Source organism: Toxorhynchites rutilus, chromosome 1 (genome assembly GCF_029784135.1).
Source record: "Toxorhynchites rutilus septentrionalis strain SRP chromosome 1, ASM2978413v1, whole genome shotgun sequence".
Lineage (NCBI taxonomy): Eukaryota > Metazoa > Arthropoda > Insecta > Diptera > Culicidae > Toxorhynchites > Toxorhynchites rutilus.
Window position 1 is genome coordinate 64,464,361 of NC_073744.1, and position 27,732 is coordinate 64,492,092.

A 27,732-nucleotide genomic window follows, 5' to 3' on the forward strand; every position below is an offset into this window, starting at 1 on the left:
AAGTTTGCTAATCAACATGCAGATGGGTCCCCAGGATGCTGGATAGTGGATCTCTGGTCTGGCGGATCCAAATTCGAGATGTTTAACCGAAAGCGGTGGAGCAGTGTGTGGTACAGGTCGGGCTTCAGAAGCGCCACATCCAAAGTACGTTAAAACCGACAGGAGGAGATGTGATGGTCTGGTGGTCTTTTTCTTGAAGTGGAGAGGAAAACCTCGTGGTAACATTGAAAACCTTTGGTAACATTATGTTTTTTGGGATTGTTGACAAATCCTACAACTAATCCTCTTAATGTCGCACTGGTCATATTCTTTTGAGAAAATGTTTGAAAAACTAATTAATTCCCCACATTCATTCACTTATTTCAACCCGCGTCACCTGTTACTCGACTCGACACCCAACTTAATTAATGACTAAAGTGTCTCTCGTCGGTGGTTTAGCATTCCTAAGCTGCTTCCCTTCGATTGAGCGCATCCATCCGACTCAATGATAGAGTAATTAACTCGCCGAGTTTTCCGATAGAGTTTTTGTTTCGTTTTGCGGCAACCAACCTCCCCCGTAGCAACAACAACATCCCGCTTCCTGAACCTTGTGCGCAAGATGCGCAAGACGCTGCCCGGCGACGTTGCATTCGGTGAAGGGCGAGTGCACGGCTATGCCTATGCTAATTGCTATTTTGCGCATTCTCGATGGAAATCGCGATTGTTTTCCGCCGTTTTTCATTCTCAGCTTAGAGGCGCAGCAACACTAGCGATGGGAAAACTAGTTCTCAACCACAACCGTCGACCTTTTCCTCTTCCGACCCGCATCGGATTGAGTCACGCGTCCGTCCGTGGGGCTGGTTAGTAATTATCAATAATTAACTGTTTCTTATGTAATCGAAAAGATGATGAGTGTTGGAAACAAACATGCTTGTCTCCACCGGTATGACCAGATCCCACAAGCAGTTGGGAGTTCAATTGGGTGGCGAACGAGAAGTTGGTAGGAAGTTTCACTTACCGTGGGGTCCATAGCTGCTGGGATAATACCGCCGATGAGAACCATTCTCAAGGGGATAGAACGGGTTCATCTCTGTGGGATCGACAGCGGCCGCAGCGGATTGATGCCCTAGGGCTGCCACTGACGTTCCCGGAGACCCACCGAGTCGCTGATTGTCATACCAGCTTCGTGCTTCCGCTGCCGAAGTCATATCCATCTTGATCTCACTTGTGCCTAATGTTTGCCCAACACTTCCCTCTCAATTATTAGTTCACTACGCACTACGAAAAATCTATTAATTTTCCTCCCCCACTCAATTCACTTTGTTATTGCATCAGTCTTCGGAAATAGTTCGACTGCGCTCCATAGCTAGGATTCAGTATTCTCCCATGTGAGACAATTCACATAGAACTCCCATATGTTTAGAACTCAGCTCAGTTCAGAACTCGTCCAATCCACGATATCGATTTTAAACACGCGGATTCGTTCGGTCCAAAGCGACTAATGGGAACCGGCGCAATTAGTCGTCAGCATTGATAGTATCGTACACGCACCAGCACCAGGTGACGGTTTGATTTGACCGTTTATGAGCCGATTGTGGTCACCTCGCGTGGAGCGAACGGTGGACATGTTGACATGAGATGCGATATCGCAATCCGTGCGGGTACCAACTGTGGAAAGAAGAAGAAAACGGTAGAGGGATAAGTTCAGGAAAAACACAGCTTGGTTCTCGATGTTGGAATTGTACGTCAGTTAAGATGCATTAGTTTCCTTCGCGAGAAATCAAATCCCTTCTTATTAACAATAGAATAAGGTGAAATGTAAATACATATTAGATATAAGATAGGCTTAAGAATTGAGTGTAATGAATGTGAGTGTGAATGTGAGTGTGAATGTGAGAGTGAACATATGTCACCCTTCTAAACTCGAGTAGACCGCGAGTAATCGGTTTTCTACACCATTAACATTAGAATTAAGGAAAAATGTTTATATATACTTGTAACAATACAGTCAGGAGTTTGGCTCCTTTAAACTTATGTAACTGAGCCTGTAAAAATAAACGATTTAATAATTAAAAAAAAAGATGCATTAGTAAAATACGACAATGTTCTAATATATAAAATTATCTGAAGTTCGAGGAATTTGAAAGAAACAGAAAACCGTCTCTCATCCAAGTTTTCGAATGTTCTCTCAAATGAGTATCTTTCTCAATCAGCTCTCTATGGCTTCAAGAAGCTTTCATTCTTTGCCGTAAAAGCATTTTTGACGTAGATTTACGTCTTTCATTAAGGGTGCCAAATCAGAAAACAGGTCACGTTTTTATGAAATAAAGTTAACGTTAATAACCATTTTTTCCACGAACGGATTTTGACGATAAACATACCAAATGAATCGGAATTTCTTAAGATTTGTTTGATGTGCTATACATTACAATCCCCTGGTGTGTAAATGGTTAAAATTCATGAAAACTATGAGCGTTTCCATTTACCCATACATTTGTTCTGCTGATTTGTAAGCTTTTCAACCCGTGCCGTCAATAACGAGCTATTTATCGACTACCAACGAATGGGAAACCGCAAGATTGAAAGCCTCCATGAACAAAGGAAAAGGAGAAGAACGAAGAGGAATATTTGCCTAGAGTATGAACAGTGAATCACGCTGAGGCAAACTTTCAGTACTGTTTTAAATACGAAGCAATGAACATCGCTTGTTCTTCCGTTAGAGGCGAATGAACTGAAAAGTTTAAAGCCTCTTTAAAACAAAGGAGGTCAACGAAGAAGCATGTTCTTCCTTGTTTTGCGCTCTCACATGTTTTTGTTTCGGATTGAGCTGTGGACGTCACCAAATTACTCACTCGTTGATGTTTCTGACATTGCAATCATTGCATCAAACTTACGCCATTGTATTAATGTTCTAAGCTACACAGTTTTGTGGGGAATCATCAAGCTAGGCTCACGTCTGCTCACCAATGTTCTGGAATTTCGCCCGTGATTTGGTTTCGCATGACGGTAGCAACTCTCTCTCTATCAAGGATGACAGCTAAGCTAATCTAGACCGACAATATTAACAGAAAGGGCTTCTGTTAAGAAGAGCGTAAAACGGAGATAAGTGTGAGTATATTTAGTTGCTTCAAGCCAAGATATATGGATATTTGTGTGCGTACGTGCGTGCTTCATAACCCGTACGTAAAAATAGTGCATCTTCGCTTCGCTTTGTAGCTGTTCCCGTGTGCATTGGCCCTGTCACGATGCACCAATCGCCTAATTTTTTGATGCTATGATTGACGATTGTTTGGTGGTGCAAATTATGCAGCCGTAATCATAAATATAAAAAAGGAAGGGAGATAGCGGGAGGGAAAGGTTTTCGATGGGGTATTAGTAATGAATCTCTGCTGAGGAAAATATTAATAACTAAGGATAACAGCTGCGCTTATCTTGAGCAAGAGAAAGTAATGTAACTTTTTTTGAGGCCAGTAATACTAACAGAAGCGTTTCTTTAGAGAATAGCGCAAAATGATGAGAAGTGTTTATATTTCTAGTAGCTTCAAGACACCAATGCCTGACTTTGTATGCATGCTATGGCAAACGCTTGTTTGGCGCTTGGTTTACGTTGTACTAACGATATTTGATACTTGAAAGTATTGTAATTTTTGTTGCTACCATGCGGTGCCAAAGATATATTGTTGTAGTTATAAGAAGTGGAATAATGGCGCTGGTACAACGAGTATCTAATCGACTATAGCCGAGTCTATGTCAATTGCGAAAAAGGCCACCGGAATGGCGTTTGAGGTAAATTTTCAATGCATTGACATGGAACAAATTGCAACATAGGATCAGCTAGTGTATTGGTCTGCGAGGCCAAGAATGAATCATCAATCAATTATCGTCAACTGATCCTACAATAAAAAAAATCATTTCAGAGCGATCAGACCATTCTACTAAACAGTTATTTCTGAAATTTCACAGCATTATAAAATAATATCCGAAGTTATAAACAAATGACTTAAATAAACTAACAGCGTAGTTTTACGTCAACAATGCTGTCGTATCTTGGACACAACCTCCTATAATTTTTCAATTTTTTTTTAACTTGTATTTATTTCATCTGATTTTATTTGTTGTGGGATATAAAATATATTATTTTTCATCAAAAATGTGGAAACGGTTCTTAGAAAATGGTTCTAACCTTGACCTATACTAAATACTTCTCACTATTCAAACGAATAAGGCAGAGCTAAGAATAAGAGTCGATTATTAAACATAATAGTCATGTTTTATTTTGTTATTTATGAAATTCCGACGACAAATTGCGTAACGATTGCGTAGTCATACGTCCTAAGCGATCGTGTCTCGGATACAACCCCTCCAATTTTATTCTTACAAATTCTTTTCACATTCTCCATACATGCTTCTTATTTTTAATTTAAAATTACCTGCTTCATTTTCAAAAAAAAAATCCGAAGCCCGTGTTCATTTCTAAAGGATCTCGGAGCCTCAAAGAGCAATACGGAAATGGAAGAAGGTGGCATGTTAATTGTGCCTACACTAATTTCTAAAAATGAATCAGTGAAGTATTCCACATCATTTTAAAATTTTCTCATAAAATTATTTCATATTACTGCGCATTTTTGTTGCTATCACGTTGATCTCTTGCTTCGCAGTGAACGGGCCAGCTTCATCAGGTGAAAACCATGTTTTTTGTGCTTAGGGTTCCCGAAATAACGTTATAACAAGCAAATGATGTTCTTCAACTGCTTTTTGACGTAGAGCTTTTTGACGTTTGGCACTTTTGAGGTGGTCTTTCAGGAAGGGTTCCAAATCAGAAAACAGGTCACGTTTTTTATGAAATAAAGTTAACAATAATAACTATTTTCACTGTGAACGAATTCTCATGATTTGCATACCAATCGAATCGGAAATTCTCTAAGATTTGTTTGATCTACTATACATTACAATTCGCTAATCTCTAAATGGTTTAAATTCATGAAAACTGGAAGAACTTCCTTTTTTCTCAAACATTTGTTCTGCCGATTTGTGTGCTAACCCTACCCGCATTTCGAATGCTTATAACTCGAATATTTTTTTAATAAATCGGAAACATGTTCGTATCAATTGATAGGAAATATTCCTACGCGTCTATCACAATCAATGAAATGTTATTTCTCATAAGACAAACAATTGAATAACTGTTAAATGTCAAGCGATATCTAAAGGTCCTAACTGCCAAGGGCTGATTGGCCCGATTTATGATTTCCCCAACACAGATTTCAATCTCGATGTACCTATGGCAATCCGCATTGCAAATATACATGCAAGTCAGGGGTATTTTTGCTCCCACCGAGCTGTGTTCTCTAACACGGACTTCAAAATCAATGTGCCTGGGAGATCCGCTTTGCCAAAACATGCAAGTTGGGGGTATTTTTTTCCACTAAGCTGTGTTTCCCTACCACGGACTTCTAAATTAATGTGCGTGGTGGAATCCGCTTTGCAAATACATGCAAGTCGGAGGTATTTTTTTGGTGTTGAGTACTTTTGTACTCGCTTGTCGTTGTGCAGACCGGAATATGTTTCCCTATAACGTACTTTTAAACTGAGGAGTCTGGGAAAAGCATCATTTAAGATACCTGAGGTGAATGAACTTTCGCGGATCGAGAACTACGTAAACATGAGATGTGTAATAATTTCAGAGGGAAATTTAAAATACAATGATCGTTTGACAATTTTTCCGTTCACATACTTTGGTAATCCTAGGCATCATATCAAACGTAGAAGAAGGTCCATCAAATTTGTTTGTCACGAAGAACATAATCTATTACACAAAATTCGATGCATTCTAAGATAATATTCGAAGTGGTAAACAAGTGGATTACATAATATAATTGCGTAGGTCTACGTCGAAAATATGCGGTCGTGTCCTAGTTACAACCCCTTACAATTTTTTCATCAAAACAAGAAAACCAGGGGAATGGAATGCCGCAATTGATCTTTATTTGGAACGAACTCGATATTTTCAATATGCTGTACAATCAAGTTATATTGTTTTTTTTTGCAGAATAAAAAAAATATAAATGGTATGTTTTCACGTAACTAATAAATGCAAATCGATTTTCCTTCAAGGAAATCACATGTAATCAAGACGAATTCGGGTTTGTTGAAAAGTCCCAAGTCTCTAGTTATTAGGCATTATTAGGCCATAAGGCGTTGTTTTTTTATGTTTTTAACGATTTTCTTCAACGAGAAGTTATGGTCATGGTTTATTCACCTCTGATCATGGTTTGTCCGAAAAAATGATCATGGTTTGACCGGTTTTGAAATCATCAAGGGCTAAACATTTGTTTTCAATTTTTTGCCAATTTTATAATGCCTACAAAATTCTGGTCAAAAAATAAAATGTAGGAAATTGTTAAAAAAACACAAATATTTCTTTAAAAAAACGATGGAAAAAAAATATTAAAAAAAATTATTTTTCTAAAGAAGTATTTTTTGAAATTCTCAAAAAAAAACAATATGAGTAGCGCTTATAATTTCCAATAAGTCATCGATACAACGGAAGATGGGTACTTTTACAGGGAAAAAAGTTTTGCGAATAACACGTTTTCTTTGAAAATATTACAACTAATCCTAATTTTGTTTGAAGCCAAGATAGCGAATTAGTGCATTCGACAAAGTTTTAGACCTTATTGAAATATGATCTATTGTCGAAAACATCAACTTTCTATCTTCTATAGTTTCTGGAATATAAGACATTTTTGTATGGAAATTTCTGAAAAAATGATGTTTCACTCGTAACACATTTAACATTTTCTTGACATGTTTCTAATAAGAAAAAAGTCAGCAGAGCATGTCAATCGCGATAGTTTATGCATAAAAAGTTACAAATTGAAAATTAATAGTAATTTTTCAAAGAAAAACATGAGAAAGTTGTTGTTTGAAAAAAGTTCCTATGATGGTGCCAGTCTTCCGGTGTATGAACGACATGCTGTAAATTGTAAGGGCTAATCATATATATTTTTAATGACTTAAAAAAATACGTTTTTGAGATAAATGGGTTTAAATTTTTTATATAATTTGTTTTAGCGAAATTTTATTCAAAAATTTGGTTGATATTTTTCTACGATAATTTAAACAATTTCTTACAATTCATCATTTGACCATAATTTTATAGGTGCCATAGTTTTTTTTGCTATAATTTTTTGTTAGAAATTGAGAAAAAGTTTTTGGCCCTTTTCAAAAAGTAGTCAAATTCTTTTTTGATGATTTCAAGTATGCAAAGGACCCGCGTATTTAACACGTTCGTCGCCCAAAGTAACTTTTCTAAGTTTCTAGCGGAGCCCGAATTGCGGATAAATTATTAAATGAAGATCAAACTTAGTATGTAGACAACTTTTACATGATCTAGAAATATTTTATTTAATTTGAAGATGAACTGACCACAGTAACACATGCCAAACTCATATTATATGGGTTTCGCAAAAAGCTGCAGTACAAACCATCCGCACTATAAATAAATAAAAATATAGTATAAACAATATAATGATATAGTTTCAATTTCATTATTTTTCTACATATCCTATAGTTACACTTAGCTACCTATTCTATCAAATTCCTTTTAAAAATCTTATTCAATTTGAACGAGGAAAGTGTCACCCATATCTGGGTGACGGGGCGACGAAAGTGTTAAACTAACAACGTTTCACTGTTATCTGAGATGGTGCTGCCTACTCCTAAGACAAGTTGTCATGAAATTCATCACAACATAAACAAACTGCAGCGCGCCAAGCGGTCGTCACAGTAATCATGTGGACAAACCAACATCAGTGCATCGGCAAACCATGATCAGAATTGAGGTCATCGAGATGCATTAATTACATGTGTTAGATATATAAATCTGATACAAATGGTGTGCATAATCCAGAAAAAGGTCGGAATACGTACCAAATAACCATCTGGTGGTTGTTTAAAAGTTAGCTCAATCGAGAGGCGCATTGACAGCAATAGAAGATGGGCTTTATAAACCTTAAAATCATGTGAATCCGTAAAACTACTCTAAATAATGAAAAAGACAACTTTATTTATATGTTTGGAAACATTATATTTCCTGCTTTTGTACAGATGTGCTGAACTAGAGAATTCAAATATGCGGATCAGTATCATGTCGATATCATGTATCACATTTGTCGTTGTAACTGTCGTAATTATAGGCTTATAGAGTAAGTTCAAATAATCAAAAACTGCAATACCTGCAAACTCAAAAGTATAATGATGTAGCAGCTGTGTGAAACACTCCAGAATTCAATGTAAATAAAAAACATCAAACAAAACTGAAGGAATGTTCATAGATAATAATTCGAATAAGTCCCCACGTTGGCAGTAGTATTACTCTACGCAACTTTAAAAATGACAAGTCTATGGGATGATGAATCTGAAGGCAGCCCGCTTATCGATGGTTGTTATCTAATTGACTATACACGATAAGTCTATTGCGCGGTTGTCCGCGATAAGACACATTTCGGTAATTTATAACACTCTTCGGACACTTTTTTCTTACATTATCGGATGGTGGTGTACAACCGGGCGGCGATATCGAATCTGTTCATCACATTTTGGCAATCTGACTAATTTCACCGATATAATAACGGAACTAAATTTTCGAGGTATTCGAATGTGAAGAAACATGAAACACAGAACGGGTAAACATCATTCTCATGTATTCATTTTTCTCATTCGTTTTCTGAAATAATAACAAAAGAATGAGTGAAGCGTTCAAACTTCCAGACGGATCAATTGCTACCCGACTTCAGATTGCCGGAAAGCCTCCGTAGAAATCAATATGGCACCCATTTTTACGCCTCCCGAATGTCAACCCATAATGCTACATTATGTCATCAAGGATACAAAAATTCCACGATCAACGAGTGAAAACAGAAAAAAAAAATATGAAAGCATCTCACAATAGAACCGAACCGAATCCTTCTATGTCTCACTTTTATGTTTTCATACGGCAAACGGTAGAATTTGATACAATTTCCACTTTCGGCTGTCGCAGCAGCTTTTCAGAGTATTTTATGTTTGTCTCTCTCTCTCTCTCTCTCTCTCTCTCTCTCTCTCTCGCTGTTTTGCTGAACAATAATAAGGGAAATGGCAAAAGCAATTGCAGAGGGATGGTGAGAGGCCGCAAGGATATCGAATTTCCCCCAGGTATGATGTGTATAGACTTGGAACTAGGAATGGATTCTGTGAGTGGTCCGCAATGGTATTGTTAATATTTTTGCAACATGTTTTTTTGAGCAGTCGATGTTCCTTTCCAGCCCCTGAACTAGTTTTGTGAGATGGAGGAATTGTGGTCACCATGGTGGCAATCGTTTCCAGATAAACTTCCCCCACCGATGGGTCAATCATTTTTCTCCCGCATGGGAGCCCCTGATAGCGATCTTTTGCTCGATTGCACGTGTCGTTAAACTTATGTTAATTAGCCCATCAAAAAGGTACAAAAACAATGGCACGGCAAAACCGCCGATAGCCGTGAAACGAAAACCAGAGTTTAGTTCCTCTCGACCTCCGCACGGGAGGAGAAAAACAAAAAAAAAACGGAACAACATAAAAAGCTCGCGCGACAGCTGACGTGTCTGTCACCAATATTCCCACCCAGCCACAGTGAATTACCATCAAATGCCGTGTGCCATAGACCCGCGCGTACCGCTCCAATCGAACCTGCTCCCAACGGTCCCGGGGGCAAACAGCGGCTCGAGAATATGACCGACGTGCGAAAGTGGCAATAAAATTAAATTCAATTCAATTGAATTCGATTACCATTTTCATCGATTAGGTGTCGATAAATGCCCCTAATAAACTAAAGTCACCAACAGCAGCAGCAGCAGCAGCGGGCGTTTGAAACTGAAACCGAAAGTGGTACCGCACGGGAGATTGATGGCGTCGAGCTCGCGAGGGTTGAATTGGCAGGGGGCGAGGGGGAGTGTTGTCTCGCGCTTATCGACTGCCGCACGAGGCTCCGCTCTGAGGAATGTGTCCGAAACATGTCAGTATGGCTTCGGAGAGATACCTTCTGCAGGATTGGAATGTCATGGTGTGATTGTTTGTTGGTGTAATATTCGAAGTTCAATAATACGAAAGTTGATCATAAGGTTGTAAGAAGAAGGCAAAGTACAGTTTTGTTCCTTATCATAAATATTAGATGCTTTTTTTAGGATGCCCATTTTCATATTAGGGTGGTCCAGAAAATCATTTTCTTTTTCCATGACTTTTTGATGATGACTTTTTCAAAATTTCATAACTTATGAACTACTGATTCGATTCAGATATATAAAACATACAAAATTGAAGCCAATGAGCTAGTCTTCTTTGAAAAAATATTATACAGTAAGGTTACGATTATATCACTGGGCGTTCTTATCACGTCTCGTTTATATCATTATCCAATTTTCTAACTGAAAATCTTCCATTTTTATCACGTTTTTCAAAACATGAGAAATAATATTGAAAGTTCAATTCGTCGTAAACTTATTAGATAGAACATTGGATTTAAGCAAAAAAAAACAGGAAGTGAGTTATATCTGTGGTATAACCGCAAGGGTGACGTAGGACTATCGTTGATTCAGAGATCATTTGTTTTTAGTTGCATCCGAATCAATTCTGAATGATTGAATAAATGAATATTTTGGGGACTTCGAAAACGAGAGCGTTACGTTGGAGCAATCACACAAAATTTCTATAATACATAATATATTGCTTGTATTGTGATATGATTTGTATTCCGTTTCCAATAGACAAAATATTTGTTGCATCAAATCAGTCTACATAATTTTTGCGTTCGCTCATCCTTTCTCACAACACCTATTTCTCGTTTGAGAAATTGTTGAGTAAGCATCGTTTGCCAGTGCGCGTAGAGCTGGAATTCCGTCTCAAGATTCATTGCACCTCTAATAAATTGCCGAAAGACGTGGTCTTACGTTGATCGCACTTGATTGAAAAATCACAAAACCAAATGTATTTGGTCGCAGTGTTATATGGATAGAAAACATTAGAATAAACTCTTTCGCTTGAATGTATTTTTCATTTTCAAGAGAAACTGGCAGATTATTTTTCAGCAATGATGACATCTTTCTGGAATTTTCTCGATGCTGGATGGCAACCAAACGAAAAGAGTTCCGCGCGTATATGTGTGTGTTTGTGGCGGCTGCTCCGATGTCTCAAGCGGAGCCGTTTTTCGATGCTGATATTCTCTTGCTCGCCTTTTCAGTGGCCTAACTCCCCAGGCTCTTGGTGACACCGTTCATCAGCGCTATCGTGATGAACGAAGTTAGCTTCACTACAACAGCGACAACATGCTCCAATCGCTGTTCAATTATAACTGAGTGGATTTCCGAGCGGCGCTCGCTTATACACCGATTGTTGATTTCGATAGCCAATAACAATGTTTTGAAAGCAATTTTAAGGCTATTGAAACAAGTTTTTGGATCAAAAAGTAACAAGTATAAAACGCGTAGACATTTTATCTTTCGAATGAAGTGTTTATCATACCATTTCGTTCAGTTGTTTAGGAGCTATTAACGCTCAGTCTCCGACGTAATGCTTTCGTTTTAGAAACATTGATTTTACACCCCGATATAGAAAAAAATGGGTGGGTTATATCTATGATATAACCGCAAGGTTGACGTGGGACTACCTTAGCTTAACAATCATTTGTTTGTATTGAATAAATTTTTGATTGAGTGAAACAATTTCCGAATTTAATTGAATTCAATATCTTTTCTTTATGAGTAAAGAGACTGAATAAATGCCATGTGCTGTCATGCATGCATTGTGATAGAGTATATTCTTCGTTCCAAGTAAATTTAATGACAGTCCTTTTACGTTTGGTTTGATGCCTAGGACAAAATATGTGAACGGAAAAATTGTCAAACGATTATTTTATTTTACATTTCAATCTGAAGTTTGCATCTCTCAAGTGCACGTACTTCTTCGAACCACGAATTTGCATGAATTGATAAATTGACTTCAGGCACTCAGTTTAGATTTTGACATATGCGTCGAACGCATATTGTTTGATCGATAGGCGTTGTCGCAGCAAATGGTTATCAATATTTTGCCTAATCATCAAATGGTATGCGTAGAAATTCAGTGAGCAGAAGATATGAATTTTGCTTGCTTTAAACTTGAAAGTTCATTCGCCTCTAATATCTGCACGATTTTTCCAGGTTCCTAAGTTTAGAAGACAGTGTAAAAGAAACATATCTGCACAAGGATAAGCAAGTACCAAAGTAAGTATATTGGGTCAACACATTTCAGTTGGAACAAAAATACCCCCGCTTTGCATGAATTAGCAATGCCAATTTCCCCACGCTCCTTGGATTTAAAGTCTGTGTTAGGGAAACACGTTCCAGGCACAGACACCTTAATTCTGAAGTCTGTGTTGGGGAAACATATTTCAGTCGGAAGAAAAATACCCCCGGCTTGCATGAATTTGCAATTCCAATTTCCCCACGCTCCATGGATTTCAAGTCTGTGTTAGGGAAAAATATTTCAGTAGGAACAAAAATACCCCCGACTTTCATGTATTTGCAATGCCGATTTTTTTCGATTTTTCATTTTACCCCCCCATATACTCCGGTTAGACGTAGTCCCACGTCAAAAAAGACGTAGTCCTCCGTCAAAAATGTTTTTAGGCATTCATGCTGCCTCTAGCTATCAGTCGTATTCACGAAAAAAAACTAGAGAATTCATAGCGTAGGGTGAATGATCTTGGTTTGTCCGATTTAGCGTGTTTTCACGCAACTAGTATGTGCAAATCGATTTCTCTTAATGAAAATCTCATATAATCAGTACGAATACGTTTGGGTTTGTTGAAAAGCCCCAAGTCTCTAGTTGCTAATACTACCATAAGACGTTGAAATTATTCAAATTTTTATGTTTTTAACGATGGTTTGTTTTATGAACGGTTTTATGAATCACCATTTTTGAATGAAAAAAACAGGCAGTGGGTTATACCTATGGTATAACCGCAAGGGTGACGTAGGACTATCGTTGATTTAGAGATCATTTGTTTGAAGTTGAATCTAAATCCATTCTGAATGAATGAATAAATGAATATTTGGGGGACTTCGAAAACGAGAGCGTTACGTTGGAGGCACAAGGTTTTATGCATCCAATATAGGATACGAAGAATAATCTTCAGAAACTTTCCTGCTAAACTGCACTTGATTGACAAATCACAAACCCAAATGTATTATATGGATATTTTATGGATAGAAAACATTAAAATAAACTCTTTCGCTTGAATGTTATTTTCAATTCCAAGGGGAACTGGCAGATTATTTTCCAGCAACGATTAGATATTTCCACATTTTCCTCGATACTGGAAGCCCACCAGTGGTTTATGCTAACTCGATAACCATCTGTTAATAGCACTTGATTGAAACATATTTGGTCACAGTGTTACATGGATAGAAAACATTCAAATAAACTCTTTCACATGAATGTATTTTTAAATTCCCAGAGGAACTGGCCGATTATTTTCCGGATCTTTCTCGATGCTGAATGGCATCCAAACGGAAAGAATTCCGTGCGTGTATGTGTGTGTGTAGCGGCTGCTTCGATGGTCACCTTCTCTTCTCCTGAAGGATCGGCTTCTCTGTGCTCCCTCACAGTTTCAAACAAACTGCTTGCGTTTCAGGGCAGATCTCGATCCTTCGCCGTCCAGCACCCTCAGCAACGATGTTGTCTTGTCGATGTCCTCACGAAAAATGAATGCGTCTCACCACCAGAATATCGCTTAAGTATGCTTTTTGTGCGTGATTGAATCGAGAGAAAGCGTGGTTTACGATGGCAATTTGGAAGGCAAACTAGAGGGGAATGACCTCTCTGAGCTCGGAACGTTCGGCGACTGAGCAATAATCGATTGCGGGCGCATACAATATTGGATACGGAAACATCCTACTGATGGGGAAGAATAATCTTCAGAAGCTATCCTGTTAATTGCGATTGCTTGAAAAATCACAAAACCAAATGTATTTGGTTACAGTGTTACATGGATAGAAAACATTCAAATAAACTCTTTCACATGAATGTAATTTTAAATTCCCAGAGGAACTGGCAGATAATTTTCCGGATCTTTCTCGATGCTGAATGGCATCCAAACGGAAAGAATTCCGCGCGTGTATGTGTGTGTGTAGCGATGTCTTCCCGGGGAACCGTTTGTGGCATCACTCTCCTCCTGATGGATTCCCTTCTGGCATAAGGTGCACAAACAGGCTCTTGGTGACACCGTTCATCCGCGCTTTCATGATAAACGAAGAGCTTCACCACAACAGCGACAACATGCTCCAATCGCTGTTCAATTAGAACTGAGTGGATTTCCGAGCGGCGCTCGCTTTTATACCGATTGGTGATTTCAATAGCCTGTTTTGAAATCAATTTTAAGACTATTGAAACAAGTTTTTGGATCAAAAAGTAACAACTATAGAACGCGTAGACATTTTATCTTTCGAATGAAGTGTCTATCATACAATTTCGTTCAGTTGTTTAGGAGCTATTAACGCTCAAAATCTCGGTCTACGGCGTAACGCTTTCGTTTTCGAAACTTTGATTTTACACCCCGGTATAGAAATGAAAGACGTAGTCCTACGTCAAAAAAATTTTGGCATTTCAAAAGTGTTCGCCACAACACACTAAACCAGTCTTCAGAAAACAAACGCAGCGCTGTGCTCGAGTTGAATTTTCATCAGCGCGCGCTCAAAGAACACTCGTGTAGTAATGCTTCGAAATCCGGACGCTTAAGCGCTTACGAATATAACTTCAACTACTAAAAAATATTGACATATCATAGCATGAAAAATTAGCGTTCCTATAGAATTAGAAGGCCTTCATCTAAGTTATGAATCACAGAATTCCACAAAATCATGTTATATTTGTTCAAAATTTGAAATTTCTTTCATCGTGTCGTGACTTTAAATCTGGACACTTTTGCTTTTAAATCCGGACACTTGTTTTCTTTGCAATTCTTTGAGAGAAATTAGTTAATAATTCTTGTAGAACTTATTAACGGGTGCGTCATAAGTAGCGGGACTAAATGGAAACACGTTTGGTACAATTTTATTTTATTAATTCAATTATTTATCATATTTTTACAAGATGACTACTACAAGATGGCGCCATATAAATTTGTTTTCAAAATCCTATCAATATGGGTATCAAATTAAAGGGCTTGATTAGAAGAATACAGCAATTTATGAAGAATGTAAATGCAAGATGGTGGCCGCTACAAAATGGCGGATTACATATTCCCTCAGAACCCCATCAATATGGGAATCAAATGAAGGGGCTTGATAAATAGAATACAATTATTGATGAAAAATGTAAATCCAAGATGGCGGCCGCTACAAAATGGCAGATTATATATTCCCTCAGAACCCCATCAATATGGGTGTCAAACGAAAGGGCTTGGCTAGTGGAACACAGTTATTGATGGAAATTGTAAATACAAGATGGCGGCCGCTACAAAATAGTGGATTACATATTTTTTTCAAACCCCAAAATTTTAAATAAATTGTTAAACGGTTTTATTGTAGAGAAATATACTAATGATACAGATAATGTACTAAGAACTAAAAAAAAGTCAGAAGGTTGTGTCCGAGGCACGACCGCATAGTTGACGTAGGATTACGTTAGGCTATCTGTCGCATGCTGATTTTGGATGTTTGAAAAAATATATTGTTAAACTCTTTGATAATGATCTGATGGCCCTGAAAAGGGCCGTTTGGTTTGGTTGTTGGGTATTTTTTGTTCATTTCACCAGTGTTACAATCGAGCTTTCGGTATCAGTGATAGAAAGTTTTTTCAGCTCCAAGGCACGTTTACGAGATTGGCGCTCATATTGCGTGAACATATATTCCGACATATTTACTCGCGTAAAAAAATATGAAGCAACAAAAACAACAATTCACTTCTGTTGTTTTTTCGGCAGCGGTAGCTTTTTCGGAGCCGCTGCTGCTTATTTCTGTTTTTATTTTAGTGGTTTTCGTTGACACCATCACGTCGAGCTAAACGGCGAATAGCGAGTTTGATACACTGGATATTGTCATGTTGAACCTTGCGATACGCTTCGATCCTCCTTTGCCTTCCTTGCCGCATGTAGTCATGTTGGTTGATGTTGATCTGATGTGACCACACTTAAAACACTAAAAACATATATGTTTACCGATCTGAGCGTCGAACAAAATGAGAAATCTGACTGAGCAGCAGCATCAGCAGAAAGAGAGAACATGCCTGAAACTTTCTGCTCATGATGTTTGCTGTTGCCATCAGTACTGGACCGATGCGGGACATAGCTCGATTGTTGATGTTAGGCCTCGATGTTTACCGCCGCTGCTGCTGCTACTGCCACTTAAGTTCGATATGAGACACAGCTCAATTGTTGGCCGCTCAGATTCGATGCTCGTCTTGAAGTTCACTGCTGCACTTTCACGATTCCAAGAAGCGTGTGCTCGCACTTCTGATGGAGAGAGCGTGCCCGAAATGCTCCGCTCGCGATGCTTGCTGCTGCCACTAGTAGAGTAGTAGTAGTTTGCCGCTGCTTATACTGCCATAGAAGCTTGATGTGAGGCACAGCTAGCCTATTGACCACACAGCTTCGATGCTCGTCTATATATTAGCCGCGTCCACTGCTGCTGCTCTCAACTGTTGTCCGTTCCACGTCCATTGTAAAAATGAATAAAATCCACGAACGCTCCTTCCTTTTATATCATTTGGTATGTGTGAAGTAGGCGCCTCCTACTCGATTGTCATGCAGCTTGCCGGTGAACGAACGAATCAGGCGCGAAAAAGAAATGACGTCAATTTCGATCAATCAGGCCTAGGTATCTTCTGTTTGGATAGTGGTTGAGATTTTTTAATTGTTCGATTGTTAGTTACATGATATATATATTATTTTATTCAACGTGAAAAATTATGGAGTGCCGACAACGTATGATGCAAACATCTCATCAATCCATCATGAAATGAATGAGCAATAAGCGTTTGAAATTGGACGGGTCGCTCATTTATTTTCTAACCGGGAAGCAGTTGACATACTACGCTGCGTTTTTATGTACATGAAAAACCACTTTTAACATGCGGGGGAAAAATCTTATATGAAAATTGCCAGATGGCAATGTTGCCAAGCGTAGTTATGGATGGTTAACCCTTCCGTTACGAGCGTCGTCTATAGACGACATCCGCGCGACGAGCTGTGTGTACGAGCGTCGTCTTTAGACGACATGAAATTCATACTGCTCTTCGATCACACCAGCGCGATGTGCATACTTTTCGGCGCAGTGCTCCGTACAGGGGTAGCACTTCGGCGGAGCACACTGCCGTAATGAAAGGGTTAAACCGACGCCGAACCGAATAGCGATGAACGCACTCATATCACGAACTTCGACATTTGATTTGCTATTATGGTGCTACTCGCCCGTGTAGTTCGCGCAAAGGCATCGGCAAAATATTATTTTAGAAAATTCCTTGAGGCATGACCGGAGCCGTTTCGCTATATATATGCATACATATGTCATTCGCCTACCTTACCGCATCCAGTCAGGTTGGTTGATGGAAAGTATGTTTCTGACGTGATAAGTTTCCTGTTAGTTACACATGATCAAAGAAAATTTAAAAGTAAACAGTATTTTTGATCGTAGTTTTATATCATTTTTATGATAAGTGGAAAACAATAAATTAAACTCTTTCGTTTCAAAGCAATATTGAAAGTCCTGAAAAGGACTGGAATGGTTAAATGGGTTGTACGGAATCTGCTGCGTGCTAATGTGAGGTTTCAGTCGGATGTAGCAGTTGTTAACTTTTTGGCAGCGGTAGTTTTTTCGGAGTCGCTGCTGCTTTCCTTGGCTTTGGCATCTTCGGCTTCTGTTCGTCGGTTTGCAAGGGTTTCGTTGACACCATCACGGTGAGCTAAACAACGGATAGCGGGTTTGATACACTGGATGTTGTCATGTGGAACCTTGCGATACACTCTTCCTCAACCGGATCCTTTGTCTCCTTTACCTCCATAACCGCATCCAATTGTATTGGTTGATGTGAACAGGAGTACCAGCAATGCACACTAGAAACACATATGTTTATCGATCTGAGCGTCCAACAAGAATGAGAAATCTGACTGAGTAGCAGCAGCAGCAGCAGCAGTAGAGAAAGAGAGCATGCCTGAAACTCTCTACTCATGATGTTTGTTGTTGCCAACAGTAGTGGACCGATGCGAGACACAGCTCGATTGTTGAGGTTCAGCCTCGATGTTTACCGCCGCTGCTGCTGCTACTGCCACTTATGTGAGACACAGCTCAATTGTTGGCCGCTCAGATTCGATACTGCACTTTCACGATGCCAAGAAACGTTCTCGCACTTCTGACGGAGAGAGCATGCCTGAAACGATCCGCTCTTGATGCTTGCTGCTGCCACTAGTAGTAGACCGGTTTCAACAACCGTTGCTACTGTTTACCGCTGCTTATGCTGCCATAGAAGCTCGATGTGAGACACAGCTCGCATTTTGACCGCTCAACTTCTATGCTCGCCTATATATTAGCCGCTTTCACTGCTGCTGCTCTCCACTTGTTGTTGTCCGTTCCACGTCTGTTGTAAGAATGAATGAGATCCACGAATGCTCCTTCCTTTTATATCATTTGGTATGTGTGAAGTAGGCGCCTCCTACTCGATTGCCAGCAGCTTGCCGGTGAGAGAACGAATCAGGCGCGAAAAAGAAATGACGTCAATTTCGACCAATCAGGACTGGGTATCTCTGTTTGGATAGAGGTTGAATTTATCCAATTGTTCGATAGTTAGTTATATGATATATACTATTTTATTCAATGTGAAAAATTGTTATGGAGTGCCGTAATCGTTTGATGCAAAAATCTCATCAATCCATCATGAAATGAATGAGTAACAAGCGTTTGAAATTGGACATTTTTCACGATGCGATCGATTTTCATTTTTCAATTTGTACCCCAATATGTTCCCGAAAGACGTAATCCTACGTCAAAAAATAAATAAGTAAAAAACTCTTTTTAAGTTCAACGGTTTCATTGTGATTAAACATAATAATGATACAGATGATGTACTAAAAGCTAGAAAATAATAAGGCAAGTAGCAGTTAGAAGTTACCACACCCCTTATTTCATAAATCTAGGGCATTGATGAGACTTAAATAAAATCGAGGTAATGAAACATCTTACTGTAGAAAATGGAAATCTGACGTGGCTCATTTTGAATTTGTGTTCTTCTTCATTTGATACACATATTGATGCAGTTTTGAAAAAAAATATTTTTTTCAAAACATTTTGTGGTGACGGTCATTTTGGATTTGCATTTTTCATGAACAACTGTGTTCTACTAGTCAATATCTTTCGTGTGATACCCATATTGATAGGGTTCTGAGAAAATATGTTATCCACCGTTTTGTAGCGGCTGCCATCTTGGATTCACATTTTTCATCAATAATTGTATTCTACCAGCCAAGCCCTTTCAATTGATACCCATATTGATACATATTGTGTTCTACTAGTCAAGCCGTTTCGTTTGATACCCATATTGATGGGGTTTAGAGAAAATATGAAATCCGCCATTTTGGATTATCAAGATCATGAAATACGCACTTTTATAATGACTGCAAAGATAAAGATGTGTTCCAAATTTCATATCAATCGGTCAACAGGAAGGGAGTTAAATATCTATTAATGTGGATAAGCGCTACAGACAAAGTTACAAAGTTACCCACGTACATACAAACGGGTCATATAATCGACCCCGTCCTGTATACCGAAGAGTTTTGCAGTTTCCCGGATCGAAAATCTTTACTCCACGCTCTATACTCCATACTAAGGGTTCTAACATACCCTTATGCAACTCCTTCAATGAGAAATTTAATCGTCAACTTTTGACCGTCCGGATTTTAAAGCATATCCTGAATGTGCTTTTTATTCTGGACATGGGTTTGTGAAATTCACATTGATTTTTGATTTTTATACATTTTTTGACGTAGAACTACGTCTTTCAGGAAGGGTGCCTAATCAAAAAACAGGTCACGTTTTTATGAAATAAAGTTAACGTTAATAACTATTTTCACTGTGAACGAATTCTCATGATTTGCATACCAATCGAATCGGGAATTCTCTAAGATTTGTTTGATATGCTATACACTACAATTCGCTAATCTCTAAACGGATTAAATTCATGAAAACTGGAAGAACTTCCTTTTTCCCATACATTTTTTTCTGCCGATTTGTGTGCTAACCCTATCCGTAATTGGAATGCTTAAACACGAACATTTCTTAACAGATCGGAAAGATGTTTACATCAATTGATAGGAAATATTTATACGCGTCTATCACAATCAATAAAATGTTATTTTATGAACAATTGAATAACTGTAAAATATGATTAGTCCGATTTACGGTTTCCCCAACACAGACTTCTAAATCGATGTACCTGTGGAAATCCGCTTTGCAAATATACATGCAAGTCGAGAGTATTTTTGTTCCCACCAAGCTGTGTTTCCCTAACACGGACTTCCAAACCAATGTGCCTGAGGGAATCCGCTTCGTCAAAACATGCAAGTTGGGAGTATTTTTTCCCACTGAGCTGTGTTTTCCTAACACGGACGTTAAAATTAATGTGCCTGGGGGAATTTGTTTTGCAAATACATGCAAGTCGGGGGTATTTTTTGGTGTTGAGTACATTTATACTCGCTTGTCGTTGTGCAGACCGGAATATGTTTCCCTAAAACGTACTTTTGAACTTAGAAGCCTGGGAAAATCGTCATTTCAGATACTAAAAGTGAATGAACTTTCGCAGTTCGAGAACTACGTAAACATGAGATGTGCAATAATTTCAGAGGGAGATGTAAAATACAATAATCGTTTGACAATTGTTCCGTTCACATGTTTTGGTAGTCCTAGGCATCATATCAAACGTGAAAGGACGTTCATCAAATTTATTTCTAACGAAGAACATAATCTATTACAAAAATTTCGATGCATTCTAAAATAATATTCGAAGTGGTAAACATGTGGATTGCATAATATAATTACGTAGTTCTACGTCGAAAATATGCGGTTGTGTCCTAGATACAACCCCTTACAATTTTTGTTAACAGCTAGGTACTATGTTTGACACTAAACTAAATTGACACAATAGGAACTATCAGTCACATTAATTAAACATGCAAAAAATGTCATGGTTTAGGCATGATATTGAATGTAATGAAAAAGTGTCCGGATAAAAAAGCGTCCGGATTCAGAAGCATCACTGTATTCTCTCTTCTCTCAAAATTCATAAGCACCACAGCGCAAAATGTACCCGGCGCAGAACTCAGATACTAAACATTTCTTCTCACTTGTGTGATGCGCGTCTCATTCTATATACACACATACACATCAAATTCTAGCGCCCGCTTTGTCTTCGTACGTTCTGAGCAAAGCATAAAAACAATAGCGCGTCCCCATTTGAACCGTATACGCTTGTGCAGGGTTGCCAATAATATTTTTCAAAAAACTGGAAAATTGCTCTTTAAAAAACTGGATCATTTAAAACCGTTTTATTTCAAAAAGATCGGCTTTAAAATGATTTTTTTGCCCATTCCAATGATTGAGAAATAGAATTTCCTTCGAAGCGTCCTGTAGTATTTATATATAGTTCATTAAACGGCGGAATGAACAATTGATTAATCATATCATTCGAGTAGATCAAAATGTCGTTTCCCACTACTCGAACATTACTGTGAGACAATATTTAAGGATCTTTTCTTCTAGAACAACTAGTAAGTACGTTTTTTTGGGTAAAACTTCAAAAATGTGAGACAATATTTGAGGATCTTTTCTTCTAGAACATCTAGTAAGTGCGTTTTTTTGCCTAAAACTTCAAAAATATCGTTGTTATTGCTTCGTGTCCATCACGTCATCCTTCATGCCATGCCCAGATCAATTGAGGTGCAAGGGGTCATGTAATCTAACTTCAACCTTCTGCTCTTTTTCTTCTAACGCGAATTTTGATTTCTGTAGTGTTCCTTTTGACCATTCTCGTTGCTATCTCACGAATAATGTAGAGCAAGGAGAATCGATCTTCGGTTTTTCGCTTTTGCTTGGTTGGTTTCAGCTCCCATTCGTTAACATTTGAAAGCAGTTCTATCATGCATCAAATAGAAGAGTTTAGATCATGCGTAATGTTTATGCTATTTAAAATTGAAATCCTTTGAGAAACTAGTATCCCAATACCAATAAAATTTGATGATTATATAAACTCAAAGGCAGCATAGCACACGGGCTCTATGAACCGATTTGGGTGAGATATTTTGCTATGAACATTGCCCGTCGTGATTGAAATTGTAGTTCGAGTCTGAACTTCATGATATTTTGGAGAACCTAGAACATCTGATATATATATATATATATATATATATATATATATATATATATATATATATAAATTCAAAGAGAGTGTAACACGCACTGTGTGCTAACCGTATTGAATTCGGAAGTGTAAGCGAGAGAGAAAAAACACTGAGTTGAAAAAAAGTCGATGCAAGGTTAATACACATTGATCGATCGAACGATGAATGTCAAAAAAACAAATTGGTCAAGGGATAGGAAGGGTGAGTGCGGGATATTATGTATACATTGTGAATTTATTTTACATAAATTAGGTAAAACTGAAGCACACATATATAAACTGGATAAAACTGGATGATATCTCAAAAAACTGGAAGATTTCAGGATTTAACTGTTTGACTGGATCGAGAAAAAAATAACTGGAAGAATCCAGTTTAAACTGGAACATTGGCAACGCTACACTTGTGTGAAGAAAAATATCTCAACAGAGAGAGCAATCCAGATTCAAGCGCGCAGCATGGCGCGTAAAACTCAGCTTAAAACTGGGCTTACGCCCACGGCGCTGACAACCAAACATTTCATCTGTGTTTCGGAGCGTGCTCATTCGCCAGAGCGCGTGTGTGCACAAGGAGGGGGAGCTCAACTGGGTATAAAAATCTTGTTGCACATCAGCACCGAGTTGCATTCTGAAGACTGCACTCAACACAGATAAGCTTTATTTCTGCTATGCGCGAAGGACACAATAAACAAACTGCAACGCGCCAAGCGGTTGCCATAGAAATCATGTGGACAAAACAACATTAGTGAATTGGACAACTAATGATCAGAATTGAGGTCATCGAAATGCGTTAATTACATGGTTTACATAGCTACAATACAAATACAAATGGTGTGCAAATTTGATATTCACAATATTTGTAAGTGTTATAATCCAAAAAAAGGTCTGAATACGTGCCAAATAATCATCTGGTGATTGACAAAAAGTTAGCTCAAATGAGGGGCGCATTGACACCAATAGAAGGTGGATTTTATAATCCTTTAAAACATGTGAATCCGTAACAATATACTATAAAATTACTGTAAATCATGAAAAAGCATAGAGCATTCAATAAAGTGGACAATCCACGATCATATTTTCGACTGGACAAACCAAAACCATTTACCTTACTATTTTTTTCCTCATACTCATACTCTACAACTCTCTCTTAGACACTATTTCGGTACGACTCATAGTTTTTGAGATGTAAATTATCAAAGATTTCTCTTACTAAAATCGATACGCTCTATTAAAAAGTTACACCTGAGTCGAAATATTCCCATTTGCTGTGGAAAAATCACATTTCCTCCAAACCAAACGGAATACAAACTTTCATTCAAATAAAAAATACTCATGTTTTGTCATTTGTCGATTTCATCTGGAATTGCTCAGTATTATTGATGTATTCAAATTGTACTCCGCTATTACTTTGGTTGTCCTTTTTTGGTGGAACAAATCGAGATGCACAAATTGGACCAACCAAAAGCTATATCGCGTTTAGATAATGCTTGACTTTTTACAATTATTCAATTATTTATCACAAAAAATACTAATTGCAAACATCTGCGATCTATTAAGAAATGGTAGAGTTATGAACGATCGAAATCTTTCATTATTTCCTACATGTTCAGTGTTTAGATTTTCATTTCATTCCCCATATCTTCCTGTTAGATATAGTCAAACGTCAAAATGATATGGAAAGCATCAAAAAAGGTTCAGCACAATACACCCAGCTCTAATTTACATAAGTTTAATCACTGCTGTCATTGATGCTGCAATCGCAGCCGCAGACAGAGTAATTCGCACTAAATTCTGCTGAAATGTTACAAAACTATTCCACACATCAGCTGCGCACGCAGCGCCTCTCTGCGCGATTCCGCCCTTTTGATCGTGTGAACCTGACTTTATGCAGTTCAACAAACACTTGTCTGTAGCGAAAAAAAGCTACGAAAACATAAAGGAAATGCACCTCACGAAACCAAACCAATTTGTTTCTCCCTTCACGGATTACAGCATTTTATGTCTGCTGCTAGAAAATTCATCAGCTTAAATTACATCGCGTAAATGATGTTTGAAATAATTACTAATAGCGGCTCGGAAAGCTGTTCTCTCTGTCTCTCGCGCATGCTGATGATCACCTGCTGCAACTCATGCACTCATGTGATGATGAGGAGGCAGAGGCGACGACGGCGGCCATTAGGTTTCCCTCTTTTCTCTCGATGACTTCCTGGCTCCCATATGATGATGATCATCGTTACATATGCCCCATTCGTGCTTCTTACCGAGCCAGTGGGAGATTTCGTATGGCCTCTAATGTATTCGAGCCACCCAATTGTTTAATTACCTCGAAGGTTTGTACGATTCATTCAGACGGAGGCAGAACAGTGCGCACTGCGAGAGGAACTTAAATCTAGAGGTAGGTTTTATTGTGGCACTCGCAAAACCTTAACGACGCCCTGGGCCAGAAAATGACTGCTTCGCTTTAATTGACCACATGGGGCCTCGAAACTCATTCACATTTTTCATCTAGTGCAGTACACCTGTGTCTTTCCCAGCCCGATTAAACCAACATTAAACGAGTTTAATTTTCGGGGCTCAAAAGTTACTCTAATTACGCCGTTTTGTTTTGTTATTTTTTTATTTTACTGCGGCTGTCATGATTTTGACGATGCTGCTGCTGCGCTGCGTTTTCCTGGTTTAAGATCATGTTGTGTTTAACTACAGATTGGTTGTTAACATTTACTACGTGCCATGACATGAGCACCATCGCGCCTTCAGCAGGCACTACTCTCGTGGCTGGTTCTTGTGCTCTGTGCCCTTATAACATGCCAACTTTCGTTTTATTTCACTTTTATTAGACACTATCATTATTACCAACTACTGTGCGAGTCAGCATAAGAATTAATGAATGAAATCACTTGGCTGTTTTTCTTCGTTTCTGTCTTGCAAGATTTGTGTGGGTATGTATATATTTTGTTTTTCGACAGCAGTCTCGAAGCCATTGAGGGCAAAGTGCGAGCCCGCACACACAAATGGGCTCGTAAAAGTACTATAAAATTACAGTACACAATTGTCGTCGTAAAAAAATACACAGTGAAGCAAGTGGATGGCTTAAGGACATCAAAACAATATTTTTATTTGGATGTTTGACTCGTTTCGGGGGACGATTTTTATGATCCGTCGCAGTAAAACTTTTCAGACGCACATTTCAGCAGGGCTTTGAGGTTATTGTTTTTTTTTTGTTCGCTTCAGGGAGGTTATTGAAACCCCAACCCCCTACTTGGCGTTGAATTATGGTCGAAAAATGGGAACCAAAGGGAGGTTAGCATAGTGGTTTCAGCTGTAAAATTTGACACTTTTTCGCCGCAGGAAATATGCAACCTGAATTGAGGGATTGTATAGATGAAGATTTACAATAGTTTCGTGGGATTGGAAAAGAAACTTAACTAATTATTGCCATATAGTATATCAATATTTCTCTTGATAGAGTATGGTAGAAATATCCTCGATTACCTAGGATAACGTCTACGATGGATTCACCTGATTCACCTGATCCACAAATCTTCTGCAATTAACTCGGTTCGTGGCTTTCTCTCTCCAATTCCAATTCCGCGGGCATCCCGTGCTCACCATGTCTTGTTCCACTTGGTCTAACCACCTTGCTCGCTGCTTGTCATCTCGTACCAGTCGGATTCCCGATGAACACCATGCTTACGAGGTAGTTGCCCGACATTCTTGCAACATATACTACCCAACATATCCTTTCTAGCCGGTGAGTTTCGTGAGCTCGTGCTTCATCATTCGCCTTCATACGCCGTCCTTCTGCACACCCGCCGAAAATGGTTCTTAACACCCGTCGTTCAAAGACTCCGAGTGTTGGAAGGTTCTCTTCAAGTATTGTCCACGTTTCATGCCCGTAGATGACAACCGATCTTATGCGCGTTTTGTACAGGGAACATTGCGCAGGATTGCTAAACCTGTTTGACCTCAAGTGTTTATGGAGCCCATAGTAGGTGTGACTCCCATCGATATTGCGTCTCCGGATCTCGCGACTGGTATTATTGTCAATCGTTACCGTAGAGCCAAGGTAGACAAACTGGTCCACTAACTCGAACTCATCGCCGTCGACTACTACCTAGTCGGGTCCTACCGTGTTCGGATCTGGAAACCAGCATGTATTTGATTTTAGAGGCATTGATTCTCAGTCCAACTCTCTCTGCTTCGTACTTAAGTCTGGTGTAATGTTCAGTTTGTGACAGGTCACCTGTTCGTTTATGTTGTTCGGGGTTCTATTTCAACCCACGGCATTAAAATATAGAAAAAAAAAGGCAAAACTCACATCTATGGGAAAAATAAATAAGCTACTTGAGGACACTTACACAAAAATGAAACTATGCACCCAATTGATAAAAATAAAACCTATATGAAACGAAATAAAAATTGAATTAATAAAAGACGAGCTAGCTAGAATTAAAAGGACGGCGCACAGGCAACAAACATTACACGAAACCAGGGTTTATATACAGCAGCCACAACACTACACACCACAAAATAAAAGGCTTTACGATTGGTACGAGTGGATTCCTGGCGGGATAAATCGATCCCAATTATTACTCGGCTGGTTGGAGGAAATTCCGGCCTGAGAAGAGGGGACTTGCTTGAGACACGAGATAGAGAAGAGACGTATTCCATCCATCATCGTTGATAAACCTGTCTGAAAAGTTGTGTTCAGACTCCACTAGATAAAACGTCCGAGTTCATTTGTGCGCGAGTTCTGTGGTACGCGCTTGCAATAACTGTGCCGACAAACGGAAACGAGTGGAACATCCCGGTTCCTGTGCACCAGTCAAGGAACGGGAGTTCGAGGAGATTCCGTTTTCGAAGCCGTTTTCGTCCATGATTCTCCATAACTCTTTTCACACGCTTTTGCATATTACATATACAATGAAATCAGTACCTAAATTGTTTGTATTGCCGCAGCTCTGGTAGATGGTGTGACCATCGCGAAACGTATGTTCTGTAGATCCTCTCCAGTTCTCCTCTCCTTCCTGCTCAAACTTGCAGTTCTTCAATAGTTCGGAGAGCACAAGAGCACTTCCGATGGAATTGAGAGTTCAACAGTAACGCGAGGTTTCTGTTCTTTAAGGTATGATTTGAACCAATCTATCATTCTTCCTGTGTAACCTAGCTTTTCCAATTGCGATGTTGTGATGAATCTTGTCGAATGCAGCAGTCAAGTCCCTATAACACTATATAATTTGAAAATACTAACAGGTTCGACGAAGTTGAGCGCTTTGGCATAAAACCATGCTGGTCATATTTATTGTTTGTAATAGGAGA

The 27,732-nt window shown here is 38.7% G+C and overlaps 1 protein-coding gene across 3 annotated transcripts in view; it reads right to left on the minus strand.

The window, feature by feature from the left end:
• LOC129764227 (GATA-binding factor C) overlaps positions 1 to 27,732 on the minus strand; it is a 482,359-nt gene that overhangs the window by 425,719 nt on the left and 28,908 nt on the right. For all 3 annotated transcript variants that reach the window (XM_055763118.1, XM_055763109.1, XM_055763098.1), the window contains exon 2: positions 998 to 1,647. In XM_055763118.1, coding sequence (XP_055619093.1) covers positions 998 to 1,193 — 196 coding nt within the window. In that variant the 5' untranslated portion in view covers positions 1,194 to 1,647. The remainder of the gene's footprint in view (positions 1 to 997; positions 1,648 to 27,732) is intronic.